Below are 20,182 nucleotides of genomic sequence, written 5' to 3'. Positions count from 1 at the left end.
GTGTTCATCTTTGATGGTCTGGATGAGTGTCGACTTCCTCTGGACTTCCACAAAACTACAATCCTAACTGACCCTAGAAAGTCCACCTCAGTGGATGTGCTGCTGATAAACCTCATCAGGGGGAAACTGCTTCCCTCTGCTCGCCTCTGGATAACCACACGACCTGCAGCAGCCAATCAAATCCCTCCTGACTTTGTTGGCATGGTGACAGAGGTCAGAGGGTTTACTGACCCACAGAAGGAGGAGTACTTCAGGAAGAGATTCAGAGATAAGAAGCAGGTCAGCACCATCTTCTCCCACATCAAGACATCACGAATTCTCCACATAATGTGCCACATCCCAGTCTTTTGCTGGATCACTGCTACAGTTCTGGAGGATGTGCTGGAAACCAGAGAGGGAGGACAGCTGCCCAAGACCCTGACTGAGATGTACATCCACTTCCTGGTGGTTCAGGCCAAAGTGAAGAAGGTCAAGTATGATGGAGGAGCTGAGACAGATCCACACTGGAGTCCAGAGAGCAGGAAGATGATTGAGTCTCTGGGAAAACTGGCTTTTGATCAGCTGCAGAAAGGAAACCTGATCTTCTATGAACCAGATCTGACAGAGTGTGGCATCGATATCAGAGCAGCCTCAGTGTACTCAGGAGTGTTCACACAGATCTTTAAAGAGGAGAGAGGACTGTACCAGGACAAGGTGTTCTGCTTCATCCATCTGAGTGTTCAGGAGTTTCTGGCTGCTCTTCATGTCCATCTGACCTTCATCAACTCTGGGCTCAATCTGCTGGAAGAACAACAAACCTCCAAGAAGTCTGAAACAGGAGAATCTACAGAGAAACACTTCTACCAGAGTGCTGTGAACAAGGCCTTAGAGAGTCCAAATGGACACCTGGATTTGTTCCTCCGCTTCCTCCTGGGTCTTTCACTGCAGACCAATCAGACTCTCTTAGCCCTGATGACACAGACAGGAAGTAGATCAGGAATCACTCTAGCAACAGTCCAGTACATCAAGAAGAAGCTCAGTGAGAATCTGTCTGCAGAGAAAAGCATCAATCTGATCCACTGTCTGAATGAACTGAATGATCGTTCTCTGGTGGAGGAGATCCAACAATACAGGACTTCAGGAAGTCTCTCCACAGGTAAACTGTCTCCTGCTCAGTGCTCAGCTCTGACCTTCATCTTACTGTCATCAGAAGAAGATCTGGATGGGTTTGACTTCAAGAAATACTCTACTTCAGAGGAGGCTCTTCTGAGAATGCTGCCAGTGGTCAAAGCCTCCAACAAAGCTCTGTAAGTAAACATGTTGTCATTGCTTCATTGTTAAAATCATGGGAAATAAATCAGAAATGCTGAGTTCAAAGAGCACTGTAACATTTTTTTTAAATAGTGAATTAAATGATCATCAATCACTCAGTAAATATATGGTAGTTTTAATGTTTCACTCCAGCATTTCTAAAACACACTTTGTTCTGTAACTCTTATCAAAGGACAATCCAGACCCAGCCTATAAGAACATGAGCCCTGATGCTTCAGCCCCTCTGACAGGTTTATTATCCTCAGCTTGTTCACTTGTCTCCAACTCCAGGAGTTTGGTTGTTTTATTCTAAAGCACAAACTTCACCTGCCAGACTTCACCTACATCTTTTTATGATGTTCGTAATTCAAGTTCAAGTTTGTATCTCACTTTCAGTGCACACTCTCCCTTTTTAAATATAAATCTCTGCTGTGCTGTCATGTTTTCATCCCGTATGGAGGGAGAACTTCGGTCTTCATTACTGAAATTGCCTCTAAGGTCGTGTTTCTTGTCAGTAACCATATGTAACTGTAAGGCTTCCATAACCAGTGTTACCACAGAATTACAGTGGGTTCACTCTGGGTCCTCTACAGTTTCCTCCCACTGTCCACAGACATGCAGTTAGATTACCTGGTGATCTAAACTTCATGCAGGTGTGAGTGAGAGTGGTTGTCTGTACATCTGTGGGCTTAGTGGAAGAGACTGGATGGATCTCTGCTTTGTCTTTGATATATCCTGACAGCAAACATTCTCCATGAAGTCTGCATTTCAGCTCATCTCCTTTATACGCACCTTTAACAGGAAGAGTTTTATACAGCTAGTGTTTAAAATCCAGTCTTCTTCACAATACACAGGTAATGAGCATAATGATTATTGAATTACTAAAATTTTCTAAAATAATTGTTTTAGTTAATATTGTATGATAGTGTACACAGAATTATTAGCTCAGTAGGTAGAGTGGTCGCCCCATGATCATAAGGTCAGGGGTTGAATCCACCAAATAGCTACCTTGTGGTACCCCTGAGCAAGGTACCATCAAGATACCAATCGTGTGCACTGGATTGGTAGCACTCATAGGTTTAAAATAACATTTTTAAAAAAGGTTCAACATATAAACAAATTTAATTTGATCACATATATGGTTTGTTTTTTGTTTTTTTTTGTTTGTTTCCCTTTCTCTCTCAGACTGAGCAGCTGTAACGTCTCAGAGGAAGGCTGTGAAAATTTGTTGTCAGTTGTCAGCTCCCAGACCTGTAGTCTGAGAGAGCTGGACCTGAGTACCAACAGCCTGAAGGCTTTAGCAGTAAAGCTTCTGTCTGCTGCAGTGGAGAGTCCACACGCCAAACTGAATGTTCTGAGGTCAGATCAATTTGTATTCTGTTTAGTTCTGTTTGTTTATGTGTTTGATGTTTGTTTTTGTTTATATCTTTATCCAGTTATCCTTGTTTCATAGCATTTTTATTCATTTCCATGTTAAAGTGAAGTTTTACTAACCTGCTCAGCACAAGACAATAAGCTATTGCACCCTGATTACACTTTAACAACAATCTTTTTTCATGTTTTTATCTTCAGACTTAACATCTGTGAACTCTCAGAGGAAAACTGTGAAGCTCTGTCCTCAGTTTTCAGCTCACAGTCCTCTAGTCTGACAGAACTTGACCTGAGTATCAGAAAGCTGCAGGATTCAGGAGTGAAGCTTCTGTCTGCTGGACTACAAAGTTTAAACTGTAAACTGAATACTCTGAGGTCAGATCAGAAAACATTTTGTTTTTAAATTATTAAGTAAAGTTCATCCATATGATGTTGTATCTTAGTATGTTTATGTTTCCTTTAAAAATAGAAAGTCAAGATTTAATGTTGTGAAATGTATTAACAAACTCTACATAAGTATTTGTTTTATAGATTGTCTTTTATTTTTCAGACTGAGTGGCTGTAACCTGTCAGAGAGAAGCTGTGAAGCTCTGTCCTCAGTCCTCAGCTCCCAGTCCTCCAGTCTGAGAGTGCTGGACCTGAGTAACTCTGACCTGCAGGATTCAGGAGTGAAGCTTCTGTATGCCGGACTAAAGAGTTCAAAGTGTGCAGTGCAAACTCTCAGGTCAGGACTCCAACTTTTCCACAGATGATCATTTGAAATGTGATTTATATTATTGTATAAACAGGTAACTTTTATACAGCTGTCAAGTGAACTTTTATTCACATTTGAGTGGATAACTGGACTCTGAATTACTAAAAGTTGCTATAGTCATGTCTTTGTTTATTTAAAAAAATACTTCATGTACTGCCTAATTTAAAGATTTAGGCTCCTTTGGGGCAATAAAATATATATTTGATTTCTTTTTTTTTTTTTTTTTTTTTTTTAATTAAAATTAGGAGGATATTGGCGACTACTGATTGGTTTGCTGTTTGTTTTTTGTTCACTGTACTTACTTAATTTTAAAGGCTGATTTCTCAAAATGAGATGTTTATCTTTTCTTCTACAACACTTGGAGCCACCAAATCTTCTTGCTTGATTTATTCATTACAGTTTGATTTAAAGAATATTAGACTCGTAACATAATAAATATATTTATTTCAATTCTTCTTGAGAGAAAGAGAGGGATGACTGGGTGAGCTCCAGTGGTTCCTCCCAGCAGAGAGAGCGGCACACTGGGCTGCAAATGATCACAGTAGTAATAGCCATAATTTGATAAAACAGGCAGTCTTACCCTGTAGATAATACAGGGTTCTGGTGCCGATGTGGGGGAGGGGTCTCGCCCAGTACTAACTACATACTACTAACTACCTCATCCAGATGTCTTCCCTACTAACCCTGATAAGAAGTAACTGCAGTAGCCTTATAGGTCAAATTAGTTTCACCTGTTAAAGGTAGCTCCACTATTAATGGTGTCACTTGTTATTGCTGGGATGAGTTTAGTAGCCTGAACAGCTGCTTAAAGGAAAGGTTATTTTTATTATTATTAATTAATTATTAAGTCCGGGGTAACCTGCAAGAGCTGTTTGCACAAAGAATAATACTCAGACTTTTAGGTTTTATCATTTTACACAAGGTTTAAAAGTGAATGTCCACAATTGAATTGCAGAAATTGTTATTGAGCTAATACTGATGTAGTTGTTATCTTTGGTAAGGAGAGGCTGGAGGAAGAATGAGCACAGTCAGGCCTAAAGATGCTCTTAATAAAAATAATGGATTGCATTTATATAGCGCTTTTCGAGACCCTTAAAGACCCTTTACAATCCCACTATTCATTCACTCTCACATTCACACACTGGTGGAGGTAAGCTACAGTTGTAGCTCCAGCTGCCCTGGGACAGACTGACAGAAGCGAGGCTGCCATATCGCGCCATCGGCCCCTCTGGTCATCACCAGTAAGTTGTAGGTTAGGTCTTGCCCAAGGACAAAACGACCAAGACAGAGAGAGCTGGCTCATAAGACAGAGAGAGCTGGCTCATCAGACAGACAAGCTCATCTCATAACCTACTGGTTCGCTGGTCAGCACACCAGCTGACTAGCGAACCGGCTAACTAGCATACTGGCTAACTAGCACACCAGCTAACTAGCACACCGGCTAACTAGCAGACCAGCTAACGGCAGCCACAAGCTGAAGGACGATTAAATGTAGTGGAGATATCAGGGATGACACTGGTGTGTCCGATTCACTTTTTAGCACTCCGGTCACTCCGGTGTGTCAGCCAGAACACCACTGAAGGCCAAATGATCCCAGCGTGTGGAATAAGGAGCTTAAGGTTTGGATTGAGGCACTTTATTCTTTCACTGATTGATTCTTGTGGCTGTGATCACGTGTGTGGTTTCTTACAAAAAGGAAGTACACAATACAAATACATGACAAATAAGATGAATAGATAAGTTACATATCCAGTTATATGTACGTACATATATATACATACGTCAGTATAGCTAATAGAGCCATATATAAGGACAAAGATCACAGTGCTATAATGCTGTAATGTTAAACACAAAGGTGTATATCTACATAAATCTGTCCTATCAGTGATCAGGGTACTGTAGTATACTTCTGCTACATAAACTATAGAAACTAAACGGCATTAGTGTGACTTTAAATTACCATCAGTACAGACGAACTGATGGTAGTTTTACAAAATAAAGGCATTGCAATTATTGTGAAGGGGTTCTGTTTGAACTAAGATCAGCTGATTACCTCATAACAAATTGTTTGCTATAGAACGCAGCTCCCACTCTTCATTAATATTATGTACCGTAACTCCCAAGTTACCATGGTTACCCAGCCACGCCCAGTAGTCTCCAGAGAGACCAACAGCAGGTTCATGTTGTAACACCGTGGCTTTCGTAGTCTCTCCTTTTTCTACAGCTCATGTGTTCTTCTTGCGATGGTGCGTCTTGAGGGAGGCTCATACATGCCGTCATTTGTTGATCCTAAGAATGTTCCTCAGACCGACTTCTTCAACAACAATAATCGGCCTGAAGTTTGTAGCTATCCAATTCACTGTGGCATTTGTTAGCTTGTCTTTCTTTGGTTTATCTAGACTCCTCCCACAAGCTGATCCTACGTAGTCTGCCCAAGCCTCCCACCTCTGTTTGTGTGGGTGGTTTGTTTGCTGCCATCAACAGCGTGTAATGCATTTAAGTGATACTTGTCAAGTACTTCAGACATGAAGTACTTGACAAGTATCCGACAAGTACTCCGACAATAAAAAACTCAACTTTGCTTCCAGATAACTTTAGTTGTATTAACACTGCCCTCTGGAATAATTAGACTTTGGTGACAAACTGATGTGATCTCCATGTTTCCTTTGTTGGACTGTGGGCGAGTGTCAGAACTGAATGTACTGAGTAACATGTAGAGTTTAAATATGTGTCAGTTCCAGTTTTAGAGCTCTAAAGTGCAGCTATCATGTTAGGGATATGTTAGGAATAGACAGTAAAACTGAGCACACTGAGGTCAAATCTTTATTTATCCAGTTCATCTGTAGGCTGAGCTCAGTCCATCCATTTAGTGAAATGATGTTTAAAGGTCTTCTTGTTCTGTGAGCGTGCACAGATCCTGAAGCAGAAAGCCTGGGTTAACAGAGAAATGATCATCACTGTGATGATGCTCATCCTCTCTGACTGGGATTTGAGGTTTTATCAAAGCAGCAAACACAAAGAAAGCCTGGCTATGTTGGACTGGGTGTGGAAGCAGCTCCCAGTTTGAGTTCAGGAGACAGACACCCTCTCTACTTTGAAGATCAGCTTCAAAATTTTTGATAAAGCTTATAGTTAAAGCTGGATCAGGTGACCCTGAACCATCCCTTAGTTATGCTGCCATAGAGATGGATAATAGACGGATTGTTGTTTTGTGTGTCTGCAGCCTGTCAGGCTGTCTGATTACAGAGGAAGGCTTTACTTCTCTGGCCTCAGCTCTGAGCTCCAACCCCTCCCATCTGAGAGAGCTGGACCTGAGCTACAATCATCCAGGTGACTCAGCAATGAAGCTTCTGTCGGCTGGACTGAAGGATCCAGGCTGGAGACTGGACACTCTCAGGTATGGAGATAATGTCTGATAGAGGAGGAAGAGCTGGAAACATTTCCTGTGTCCTTCACTCACTTCCTGTTTGTTTCCTGCAGATGAGACATGAACAATCACACATGCATGAATATTTTCAGGGACAGACACACTAGTCTAGCTGGATAGTACATGGATATTTATGTAGGGGGTCTCCAAGGAGTCTGTTTGCAGGAACTTTAATGATAACTGATAAGTCATGTTGAGTGTTTCATTAAAAATAGACCTACAGTTTGGTCCATAAATATTTGGACAGAGACAACATTTAACTTTAGATACACTTTATTAGGTCACAGGTGTACCTGAGATAGTGGTCACTGTGTACCTAATAAAGTGTCATCCATGTGTATGTTTCCCATGCTGTATGTCCACAGTCACAGTGACAGTCAGTGACACTGACAGAAGCAAGGCTGTGAATCATTTCAGTCTGTGTGTGTGACAAAGGAGCAGCTAACATTTGGAAATGGAAGATTAAATAATGACAAACTCTACATTCACAGCTGAATTCACAATAAATTTGTTCTCAAGTGCACATTTAGCAGCTAATGCTATTACTGTTTTCCCTTTGCTTTCTACAACTTGAGCAGCTATTCCTAAGTAGGCCACTTTGCTCTGCTAAGGATTTGTGTGACCATGATGGAAACTCTGATAAGCTAATGCTGCTAAGCTGAAGCTGTTTATGGGCCCTGTTAGAATCAATATTTCATTCTCATTCTGTTGTTTGAGAACAATATTAACATTTCACATCATTATAACACAAGAGAAAAGGGTATTAGCATTAGCTACTAGTGCTTATTCACCTCAAATTACCTTAAGCTGCTAATGGCAGCCTACTTAGCATTAACTCCTCACTTCGTTGTTACCCAATGGAAAAGAGTATTAGTATTAGCTACTATCATTTTTAATAAGTAAGAGAAAACAGTGTTAGCATTATTGGATAATGCTAACTCACATTAAATTAGAATTAGCTATTTACAACAGCGTACTTAGAATTAGCCGCTCACATTGTTAAAAAGTAAGGGAAAACAGTATTAGCAGTAGCGCATAATGCCAATTCACGACAACGTAGTATTAGTTAATAAGGGCAGCCTTCTTAGCATTAACTGCTCACTAATATAATGCTAATACACATCAAATTAGCATTAACTGCTCACTAATAGAATGCTAATTCACATCAAATTAGCATTAGCTGCTCAAGTTGTTATAAGGAAAGAGAAAACGGTATTAGCATTAGCTGCTAATAATTATTCACCCCTAATTAGAGTTAGCCCCTAATGGCAGCCTACTTAGCATTAACTCCTGACATCATTGTAATGCAGGGGAAAAGAGTTACCATTATCGGATAATGCCAATTCACATCAAATTAGCATTAGTTAATAACGGTAGACTTCGTATCATTAGCTGCTATCATTCTTACAAAGCAAACAGTGTGAGCATTAGCTGTTAATGCTTTTTCATTTAAAATTAGAATTAGCCACTAATGGCGTATTGTTAAAAAGTAAGAAAAAACATTGTTAGCATAAGCGGATAATGCTAATTCACCTCAAATTAGTATTAGCTAATAACGGTACCTGCTTAGCATTAGCTGGTCACATTGTTATAAGGAAAGAAAATATGGTATTAGCATTAGCTGCCAATTTCTATTTATCTAAAATTAGCTTTAGCGACTAATGGCAGTCTAACATTAACGCCTCACTAATACAATGCTAATTCACATCAAATTAGCATTAGCTGATAACATCAGCCTTAGCACTAGCTGCTCACATTATTAAAAGGGAAGGGATAAGTGTTAGCATTACCCGATAATGCTAACAAACTCGCATCAAATTAGCATTACCTAATAACAGCAGCCTTCTTAGCATTAGCTGGTCACATTGTTATAATGCAAGGGAAAGTAGTTAGCATTATTTGATAATGCTAATTCACATCAAATTAGCAATGGTTATTAAGGGTAACACACATCACATTGTTAAAATGTAAGAAAAAACATTGTCAGCATTAGCGGATAAATTAGCATTAGCTAATAACGGCAACCTACTTAGCAATAGCTGCTCACATTGTTAGAAATCAAGAGAATATGGTATTAGCATTAGTTGCCAATGCTTATTCACCTAAAATAAGCATTAGCCACTAATGTTAGCCTATTTAGCATAAACTTCTTAATGCTAAATTAAGTTAATTAATGCTAAATAGGCTTAACTGAAATGAAAGTAATGTTAGTATTAGCTGCTGATATTGTTAAAAGGTAAGATAAAACATTGCTAGCAGCAGCAGATAATGCTAACACACATAATAATTAGCATTACCTAATAATGGCAGCATTCTTAGCATTAGCTGCTCATATTGTTATAATGCAAGGGAAAAGAGTTGGCAAAAACATTGTTAGCATTAGTTGATAATGCTAATTCACCTAAATTAGCATTAGCTAATGATGGCTACATACCTAGCATTAGCTACTGATATTGATATATAGCAAGAAAATATGGTATTAGCATTAGCTTTTAATGCTTTTTCATCTAAAATTAGAATTAGCCACTAATGGCGTACTATTTAGCATTAACTCTTAACATCAACATTGTTAGCATAAGGGGATAATGCTAATTCACCTCAAATTAGTATTAGCTAATAACGGCAACCTACTAAGTATTAGCTGGTAACATTGTTATAAAGCAAGAAAATATGGTATTAGCATTAGCTGCCAATTCCTATTCACCTAAAATTAGCATTAGCCACTAATGGCAGTCTACTTAGCATTAGCTCTTCACTAATGTAATGCTAATTCACATTAAATTAGCTTTAGCTTTAGCATTAGCTGCTAGCATCAGCCTACCTAGCACTAGCGCTCACATTGTTAAAAAGGAAGAGAAAACGATATTAGCATTAGCTGGTAATAATTATTCACCCCTAATTAGAATTAGCCGCTATTGGCAGCATACTTAGCATTAACTCCTCACATCGTTATAATGCAAATGATGCTAACTTGCATTAAATTAGACTGCCTCTTATTAGCTAATGCTATTTAGCAGTAGCTGCTCACATTGTTATAAAGCAAAGGAAAACGATATGAGCATTAGGTTCTAATGCGTATTTGCCTTCAATTAGACGTAGGTACTAATGGTGGCCTACTTAGCATTAGCAGCTCAGATGTTGTAATGCTAAGGAAAAGAGTGTCAGCATTAGCCGTTCACATTGTTATAAAGTTAAGGGAAATAGTGTTAGCATTAGCTACTCACATTGTTAAAAAGTAAGTGTTAGCATTAGTGCATGATGCTAATTCACATCAAATTAGCATTAGTTAATAACGGCAGCCTATTTAGCATTAGCAGATAATGTTGACCTTGGCCCACTGGAAAAGTTAACTAAAGATTTAGGAGTGTTTCTCGATAGCTCTTTCTCATTTGAGAAACAAATCAATTCTGTTATTAAAACCAGATGTAAGGTTTATATTGTTGATTGTCATTTATGCTTAGAAATATTTACTCATATATGCTTAGAGTTCTATAATAGATTACATAATGATTGAGGTTTGATCCTTAGTAGTCTGTAAAGACTCTGTGTGCCTTCCAGAGTGCTCTGGCATGCACACACCACTTGGGGCCATGAGAGAGGTCGTAGCCTCTCTTACTGATTTATGGTGTAGGACAGGGGTCTCAAACTCAATTTAGCTGGGGGCCGCTGCAGGCAGAGTCTGGGTGAGGCTGGGCCGCATTAGGTTTTCCACAAGAAAGGCATGGTTAAAAAATTCCAATCTTCTCAAATCCCTTTATTTTTATTTTTTTAACACAAAATATGAAAAATAAATAAACAAATTAAGAATTAATAAGAAAATAAATCAATCTGTAATACATAAATAAAATAATAAGATATTTTTAGTCAGTGAATTTATGTGTTTTTTTCAGTCTTCTATATCTGCTGTATTTAGATTGAATGTCTGTATTAACAGTTCTATAACCTTCTTCTGAACATGAATGGAACACTGTAGAAAATGAACTGTTCTTCTGAACATGGCTTCTCTTGCCTACTCCTTGCTGCTAGAGACCTGGCAGCGTTTCCTCTCGCATAGCCGAGCCAGATTTGGCCTGAGGGAGGAAGCAGTTGCGACCCTCAGTATGTCTTGAAGATGATCATCCATAAGTCTGGACCTGTACTTGGACTTATTGAAGTTCAAAGTGGAGAAGAGCTTTTCGCACAAGTATGTGCTACCAAAAAGGCACATGGTCCGCTTGAACATTCGGGAAAGCCGAGGGAAACTAGGGCTCAATTCTCTCAAAAATTGTCCAAGCTTGTCTGCTTTTCCACTCACCTCCCTGAACTTTGCTTTGAGTTCAGAGTTGCACTGCAGCTCAATGAGCTCCATTTGAAGCACAGAAGGGGCATCTTGCACATCAAAGGAGACGGGGTCCGCAAAAATTTGAAAGGTGGCTCTGTGTGTCTTGAAGTCAGCAAATCTGTGATCAAATTCCTCCTGTAGCCTCAAAATGACATCAACATACTTGTCAGCACTGAATGGTGTGCCTGCATCCACGAGTGCCTTGCATGCTGGGAAATGGCAAAGGTTTGTCTGAGAGAGCTGAGCTTTCCAGAGCGCAAGTTTTGTGGAGAATGCTCTCACGTTGTCATAGGCAGCACTGACAAGTTGCCCCTGGCCTTGTAACGTCTTGTTCAGTACATTAAGCTCATGTGTTATATCAACAAGAAAAGCTAAGTCCATGAGCCATTTGGGATCAGTTAGCACAGGAACACTAACTCCATCCTTCTCCATGAAGGCTTCACTTCTGCTCTCAACTCAAAAAGTCTCTTTAATACATTTCCCCTGCTGAGCCAACGTACCTCAGTGAAGTCGAGCACATCCCCATATTCTGACTCCATTTCCTCTAAAAAAGCACAGAACCTTCGGTGCTTTAAGCCCCTGGATCTGATTTGGTTGATGCATTTCACAACAATAGACATCACATTGTCAAACTTCAGGCATTTGCTGCAAAGGACCTGCTGATGGATAATGCAGTGCAGAGCAATGGCCTCCTCCACGCCTTCCTCTTCCAGTTTTTTTTGAACAAGTGCCACCAGTCCATTTTTCCTCCCTGTCATTGATGGCGCTCCATCTGTTGTTATTCCAACAAACCTCTTCCATGGAAAACCAACATTCTCAATGGCATCACACAGCTTGTAAATATCTGCTGAGTGGTGGTCTGGCCATGCATTGGAATTACTGTGAGCAGCTCCTCCATCACTTCAAAACTGTCATCAACAGCACGGACATACATTGGGAGCTGGGCAGTGTCGGTGATGTCTGTGGTCTCATCAAGAGCGACTGAGTATACACTGAAACATTTGGCTTTCTCACACAGTTGGTCATAAATGTCACTTGACAGGTCAGAAATGCGATCTGCTGCGGTGTTGGCAGAAAGGCTGATGTTGCTAAACTGACCTTTCTTTCCCGGACAGACTATATTTGCAGCCTGCAATATGCACTTTTAGACAAATTCACCTTCTGTGAATGGCTTCCCTGCTTTAGCAATCATCTCACTAACCACGTGGCTTCGACTGCTGCATTATTCTCTTTGGTTGCTTTCTTGAAGAAATCTTGCTGCCTCAGTAGATCTGTTTTAAGACTGGCAACCCGGTTCGCTCTCTCATCTCCCTGGTATTTTGCATCCACCTCAGCATGTCTAGTTGTGTAATGACGTTTCAAATTATATTCCTTGTGCAGCGCAACTTTCTCTGTGCAAATAAGACAGGTCGGGGAGCCCCTGTGCTCAACAAAGAAATATTGCATTTCCGACTTTTCCTGAAATTGTCGGTGCTCATCAGCAACCTTTCTCTTCACCGCAGGCTTTGAAAAAGACATGTTTGGGGCTATGTAACATTTATAATTCTACTTGGTGTCACTGTCGCATTGAAGTTTCAATCAAGCGTTTAGCCGACGGACGGGGAACGTCTCAACGCGTAGAGAACGTCATTTCTGCTTCTTTTTCTTGCAACCATAGCACGGCGATCGGCAGATAAAAAGCCGGTAGCAGACTCCTTTGTTTTTACGCTCGATGTTCATGTCTTTCATGACGACAAGAACACCGTGGCGTTTGCAGATGGTACAAAGTACAGGGATGGCAAGCGCAAAAAAAGCGACTGCTCACGGCGCCGGGCTGTTGTTACAGGAGAAAGAAGCGGAAATGACACCGTGACATATAACAAATAACATCACCTGTTTCTGATCTTAGTTGTTTTGACTGCTTTTACATTATATTGAAATATATGTAATGTTCATGTATGCTGCAATGCAAACGGAGTGATGCAAATAAAAAACATCGACCCACAAATTATGGTGCGACCCTATAATTAGTCCGGGTTACCGGGGACTGTTATTGCCGATGAAAAGGTGTCGCTATGTGACTGCAGACTAAATTGGGCTGCACTGAGTTCATTACTTTTCTTTTATCCCGCCGCCTACGCATCACTTTGAGAGTTAATATGAGATCTCTCTCTGTGAAAAAATAACTAAAAATCCCACTGACGTGTGTATAAATCTATATACGTATAATGTCCCGCTGGGCAGCAACTTAAAAAAAACTTTTTTTAAGTTTATGTGCTAGACGACCCATCACCAGCTTTTTCCAGCTTTTTCCACTGGTTACCAGTACGTGGTAGAATCCACTTCCAGATCTTGTTGTTTGTCTTTAAATCTCTGAATGGATTGGCTCCATCTTATCTCTCTTTAACAAAATAATCCAAGTCGAGCCCTCAGGTCTGCAGATAAGTAGCTTCTGACCAGAACTAGACGTAAAAACAGAGGTGAGCTTTATCGATCGCTGCAGCCAAACTCTGGAACAGTCGCCCTTCACATCAGGTCGTCACCAACACTCGACATTTTTAAAACCCGGTTGGAAACACATTTGTACTCTGTAGCTTTCAATTCTGACGAGTCTTTATAGTAATTACTGTGTATGTTTCCTATTTTCTCTCTACTCTGTGCAGCACTTTGGCTCAAGCTGTTTTTAAATGTGCTGATAAATAAATGTAGATTTCTTTGAATAAAACAGTGGAGCCGAGCTTTGAGCTCAGTGTGTAACAGTGTGTGTATGAGAGCCATGTAATGTCCATGTGTGCATGCTGACTGTGCTGCTCTGACCCCCCTCCTCCTTTCAGGGTGGAGCCTGCTGGAGTCCGATGGTTGAGACCAGGTCTGAGGAAGTGTAAGTGTGTTTTTAATGGGATTCATGAAAACAAAGCAGCACACATTCAACCATCTTCATCATGTCAGGAGTCATCATCAAAGTGTCAATCAATGAACAGATGATGGATCAATAACTGCAGCTGGATTGTGTTTGTTCTCTCCATCAGATTCCTGTCAACTCACAATCGACACAAACACAGTGAACACAGAGCTCCACCTGTCTGACAACAACAGGAAGGTGACACATGTGGAGGAGGTTCAGTCATATCCTGATCATCCAGACAGATTTGATGTTCATCAGCTGCTGTGTAGAAATGGTCTGACTGGTCGCTGTTACTGGGAGGTCGAGTGGAGAGGAAACGTTTGTATATCAGTGAGTTACAGAAGCATCAGAAGGAAAGGAGGCGGGTTTGGATTCAATGATCAGTCCTGGAGTGTGTACTGCTCTGATGATGGTCCTCAGTTTGTCAGACACAATAACAGAGTAACATCCATCCCCTCCTCCTCCTCCTCCTCCTCCTCCTCCTCTGTCTCTAACAGAGCAGCAGTGTATGTGGACTGTCCTGCTGGCACTCTGTCCTTCTACAGAGTCTCCTCTGACACTCTGATCCACCTCCACACCTTCAACACCACATTCACTCAAACTCTTTATCCTGGGTTTATGTTATGGTCTCCTGGTGACTCAGTGTCCCTGTGCTGAGTGGGGTGTAAAGAGTGTCTCCTGTTACAGAAACACTCTGACTGTTGAACAGATAGTTCAGTCTGTACATGTCTGTCTCTTTCACTCACAAACACGTTTTCAGATTCATGGATTCAATCAGTTGATGTTTGAAACTCTTCTAAATGATTCCTTGTAAACTTCTTCCTCTTCAGTCACAAACAAACAGGAAGTGATGTCACATGTGTTCCTGTCCACACAGCAGAATGAGTCTATTGCCGACAGTGATGTACAAACAGAGTGAGCATTTCTGAGGCCCAAAATAAACTGAGTAGTTCACTGAATGAACAATGGACTGTGAGCTCAGTTCCTTCATCATTAGTATGGATTATATATGTATATGTATTACATTAGTATCATATATATCAGGTGCTGCTGCTGGTTTCAGTCATTGTGCAAATGTGCTGTTTGTAAGGTTGTAAAGCTGCAGTCAGCTGAGACTGAAGAAGTCACCTGATCAGTGAGCAAACGTTTCTGAAAACGTCCAGATGAACAGAATCAACCTTTTGGGATCAGCCAGCAATGCAGCATCATTGTTGTTCAGGTTCAGAGGTTTGCAGGAATGAACTGATGACCAGAAACAGCTGCAAAGTCCAATAAAATACCAGCTGGAGTTCAGCTGCATTTGAAGAAGTCAAAGAAAAGTAAGGATGGCAAAGGGCGATGTTTTCTTCCAAAGAACTGAAAACATGGTCGACGCCTCATTAGAAGAATAATCTGGACATTTGTGAGGAACTCTAACCAAGAAAGCAACACAAGAAAGCAACGTCAAACAGATCCAACAGACAGTTTCCATGACTGGAAGTGTTGAGTGTAAAAATGCTACATTGCATTATTGCATCCTCTCACCACAGGAGGTGCTGTTGGCACCACTGATTGCTGATCAGCTGTTCTCTGATGATCTGATTGATACTGTGAATAACGGGACTCACTGAACTCTGTGACACAGTGAAGATTACAGAGTTTAACTTCAACATCTGACTGACGTCACACAGACAGAAGGATGAACCAGTGAGGCACAGAACACAGTTACTGGAGATACTGGATCAGCTCCATGTGAACCTCTGATGGAGAAGCTGCTGAGCCAGAGAAACATCAGGACATGACAGGCAGCTGCACTTATCTAACAACATGTAGCAGAGCTGATCTATGTTAGAGGATCTATCACAGCAGCTGAAGCCAAAGTCCAACACTGGATAGCAGCTGAGCCTGTGCTGAGTGTAGTGTTACAGGAAAAGGGCAGAAACACTGACACTGGTAGCTCACAGTGATGCTGACTGGGGCACAGAGCTGAATGATGCAGCATCAGGACACTGTTTCAGTCTGACTGACAGAGAAACCTGTAGCTGTATCTACATGTGAGGCAGAGGCTACACAAGCAGCTTTCTATGTTTCACAGTGACTGAGATCTTCAGTGGGGGTGGACATGCTCCTGTACAGACCTCTGAGGAGAACCAAGGTGCAGTCAAAGAGTCCAGTCTGTCCTCACAGATGTGAACATGTGGTTTCATCAGGTCTGCTGTCAGCTAGCAGGCTCACATCAGAATCACTGTTCCTGAAAAACACAGTCTGTGTGACATCATCAGTCAGCTGATCGTCCCAGATCTGAATGGTTTCTGTCTCTACTGAGGAAGTCAGAGAATATCACTGAGGTGTGGATCAGGTCTGAGTGAGCTGTGGAGGGACAGCTTTAAACAGTCCACAGGTCTCACGTCCTGCTCAGTCTGGTAGCAGATACCTCGTATTGTTCCAGATGTGCTGACATCACCAGCAGCAGCAGCACAGCTGTGTGATACGATGAATCTCAGTTATTGATCCAACACACAGTAAATACAAAGATCAGGATTTATGAGAGTAATCATTATGAGTCTGAACACATGATCACTGAATGTTAGTCTCCACAATAATAAGCTAACACAACCAAACACAGCTTTCAGCTCTTATTTTGAAACTGGCTTATTTAGAGAGCTGTGATGTGAGCGTGCCTGGCTCTGAGGCACTTGGGTCAGCCTCTGTTGTTTAGAAGTGTTACAGACTGTGAATGACACAGACCTGTCAGTTTCCATGTTTGTCTGTAACACAGCTCAGGGGCTCCATGCTGAACGCATCCATCCAGTGTTATTGATCCAGTACTAATACCAGCATTGGGATCAATACTACAATACACAATCACATGTGTCCATGTATTTGACCAGCTTTATTAATTAATGATCAATCAGCTTATTTACTGCATCTGAGTCCAGCTTCATTTAAATGATCAACCCATGAAAATGACATCAGTCCTACAGAAGCACTTAATGCTAACAGGAAGTCATTGATTAAGGTGGAATAACACAGAGACACAACCACTCACAGTTAACCTGACCCCACTAACTGCATGTGTTTGGACTGTGGGAGGAAGCCGGAGTACCGGAGAGGACGCACACAAACACGGGAGAGCATGAAGCTCAGCACTGAAACAAAGATGGTGGATTTGACCTCAGGAACAGGTGCGTAATTTCCAGGTGGGTTTCGGGGGTCATGACCCCCCAATAATCAGATCCAGCCAATATAATTTCATCATTCCAGTTTATAAAATTATGAGTTATCTTGCATAAATAACTTGTTGATTTTCTTTAATCGTTTCAATTATTGCCAGCAAAATAGTTCCATGTTTAATCATCTAGTAATGTAACCCCGCCTCCTCCGCCGCGTACTTGGTATTACCCAACCAGCTTTCTCTACCAAACCTTCAACCTACCAAACTGAAACAAAGATGGTGGATTTGACCTCAGGACCAGGCGCGTAATTTCCAGGGGGGTTACGGGGGTCATGACCCCCCAATAATCAGATCCAGTCTGAGGGTTTGAAGTTTCCATGTCTGTGTGATGTGTGGTGTGAAGGCTGCTGGTTAAACTGGGACTCACTGTTTAAAGCACTGAGTGCTCATAGAGGGATGCTCCATGAGTCCCAGTACAGACTACAAACATGGTGGAAACTTAGCTTTGATATCCACACACTCTGCACGTCTGTGAGTAACTGTGATGAAGATGTGCAGAGATCTGTGTACAAACAGGAGAAAGACTGTAAAGACTCTGTGCTTCTAACAGCCTCTGTTAACATATGTGAGGCTGTTTGTTGTTGTTGCCATGGAGCTTTTCACTGTTTGGGTCAGCAGGTCATGTGATCAGGTTTGTTCTGTGAAAGCTCGACGATGGTTCAGTGTCAGGGTTTGTTTGCATTCATCAATAAATATCTAAATAAATCAAAGACTCCATGTTTGTTCTTTCATCATGTGACCTCTGCTCATCCATCTCTGTGTGTATCAGGATACATTTAGTTCATAATACACAGAAAAATCAGAGTTATTACCTGTAATAAATGTGAAAGTAAAGATTCCTGCAGTGATAACCAGGCAGGACTGAAACACATCCAAGCTGTCACCACGGTAACAGCACCGTCCATCCACAGGTGAGGGGAGGAGCAAAAAGAGGGACTTTCACCATTTTATACTAAAAACACTCAACTAATGTTTCTAATATGAAACAAATAAGCCCACATTAATGTGAGCATTTATTAAATAATAATAATAATGATTTCCTCCTGATCTCATTTCCATAGCAGAGAAAACTGTGGTGTATATTGAGGTGGAGGGTGTGGTCTATGGCTCAGGTGTAGAGTGAGGGTGGGGTGCACCACAGCAGCATGCTGGGACTGCTGAGGGTGGAGGAGGGAGTGATGATGACATCAGAGCTGCAGCAAAGCAGTCAGCAGCACAGAGACCAGTGAATACACAGTCTGTTCATCTTTGCATAGATACAATATATAGCACAATATTGAATGACAGAGACACGCTGTGTGAGCTTCCACAGATACACTGACGTCAGTATCCAGAGTCCTCCTGCTGCTCCCCCCTCAGAGCCCCGTGATCAGCACCAACACATTCAGTTAGATGACAGAGTCCAGCTGCAGCTAGAATCAGCTCCCCTCTGTGAACAACAGCACAGCGTCAGTGTTTCACACTCAGTGAAAGGAGGAAACAGCAGAAGAACACCATGTGTGCTACGTTTCCCAGGACACACTACAAACTGCACAAATACAGAGCAGCACGTGGAAGGACCTGGAGCTGCATTTAAAGAGAAAAGACAGCGTGATGTCCTGTATGGACAGGTGGAAGGAACCAAGTCCTCAGCTGAAACACTCGTGTTTGTCCACAGACAGGAAACACAGCAGGAAACCTTCTCACAGAAGTGCAGCTCATGGATAACACACTTCCTGTCAGTCAGAATGAGGCTGGAGCCAAACACAGAAAGGTGTTTTTGTCCAGATGAGCCCAGAGAAGAAACACGAGTGTTCACAGACATCAGAAGCTCAGAGAGGTGAAACATGAGGTTGGAGTCCTCGTCAGCATTCAGAAGAGCTGCTGTGAAACCCTGAGTACTCATGACAGACTCTGATGGCACAAACACATCATGATTCAAACAGAAAGACAAACATGGAGCTCCTGATCCTCCTGCATGAGAACAAGCTGACATGAGCGCTGTGTCTGAGAGTGTCTCCCTGTCACAGTGACAATAACACAGCTGCTGCTCACAGTCATTAAACTGACCTGAGGTCAGCTGCTAGGACGTCTCTGTGCTCCTTACATATGAACCATGTGACCTCACATCAGTGCTGTGGATGACTGTAGTCATAGAAGAGTAGAGCTGTAGCAGGTGGTGTGAGGAGGAGGAGGAGGTGGTGTATTCTAGTTAACGCAGTACTGAAGCACTCCAGCAGAGGGCGCTGTTAAGTCCTTATTGTAATACAGTTACTGTGTGCAGTTATACTTCATACATAATCTGCACTTATTTCCATCAGACATGCTGTCAGTAAATGATTGGTTTCTATTTATTCTACTTCCTTTTGACTAGTTTTATTAAAGTGAAACATTAAAGCTGATGGTGTGACTGGATGTACACTGGTGCTGGAGTTCACCTCCATGTGTCCGCACACTGTGTCTGAGAAGGATGTGTGGAAGTGCTTCAGAAAGGTGAACGGACGCAAAGCTACTGGATTCCCGGACACGTCAGGAGGATTGGAGAGGCTCCTGACGGAGCTGCTGTCAGATGCCAGAACTGGAGGAAACTCATTCACCCTCACAGAAGGCCTTCAAAATAAATGTACGCAGAGGCTGTTATATCAAAAGCTGCAAAATTGGCCATAAACCAAATTAAAATGTGAGCAGTGAGAGGTTACAGTTTTCTCAGTCAAACTGCAAAATGCATCAGTACATTTCCATATTTTTATATCTATAAAAAGAAAGCTGACACTCGCAAGACTTTATCAAAGGTGTGAGCATCACAGCAGATGCCTTTGTGTCAAAGTAGCTGAGGATAAAACACAGAAAACATGAAGGAGATTTTCCTGGCCTGGGATTTTATAAAAATATTCTGCAGTAGATCAAAAATGCAATAAAGTCATTAATCAACATCTGAACAT

The 20,182-nt window shown here is 41.5% G+C and overlaps 3 protein-coding genes across 6 annotated transcripts in view; all 3 read left to right on the top strand.

Moving 5' to 3' along the window:
• LOC146504712 (protein NLRC3-like) overlaps nt 1-20,182 on the top strand; it is a 245,145-nt gene that overhangs the window by 17,500 nt on the left and 207,463 nt on the right. The gene's annotated exons all lie outside the window — the stretch shown is intronic.
• Nucleotides 1-20,182, top strand: part of LOC146504717 (protein NLRC3-like) — an 89,948-nt gene that overhangs the window by 19,020 nt on the left and 50,746 nt on the right. The gene's annotated exons all lie outside the window — the stretch shown is intronic.
• LOC146504718 (protein NLRC3-like) lies at nt 62-19,142 on the top strand. 3 transcript variants are annotated; one of them, XM_085183405.1, is made up of 7 exons: nt 323-1,286; nt 2,476-2,649; nt 2,863-3,036; nt 3,212-3,385; nt 6,639-6,812; nt 13,977-14,023; nt 14,172-19,142. In XM_085183405.1, the coding sequence occupies exons 1-7, from the start codon at nt 328-330 to the stop codon at nt 14,702-14,704; spliced, it is 2,235 nt and encodes a 744-aa protein (XP_085039531.1). In that variant the 5' UTR covers nt 323-327; the 3' UTR covers nt 14,705-19,142. The 3 variants fall into 3 exon arrangements, 2 of the variants coding, with proteins under 2 accessions (XP_085039532.1, XP_085039531.1); XR_014877706.1 differs by lacking the exons at nt 13,977-14,023; nt 14,172-19,142 and adding an exon at nt 8,255-13,092 and having other exon boundaries at nt 62-1,286; nt 6,639-8,224; XM_085183406.1 differs by lacking the exons at nt 2,476-2,649; nt 2,863-3,036 and having other exon boundaries at nt 62-1,286.

The sequence above is a fragment of the Neolamprologus multifasciatus genome, chromosome 13 (assembly GCF_963576455.1).
Source record: "Neolamprologus multifasciatus chromosome 13, fNeoMul1.2, whole genome shotgun sequence".
NCBI lineage: Eukaryota > Metazoa > Chordata > Actinopteri > Cichliformes > Cichlidae > Neolamprologus > Neolamprologus multifasciatus.
This window is presented reverse-complemented; position numbering and strand designations above follow the sequence as displayed.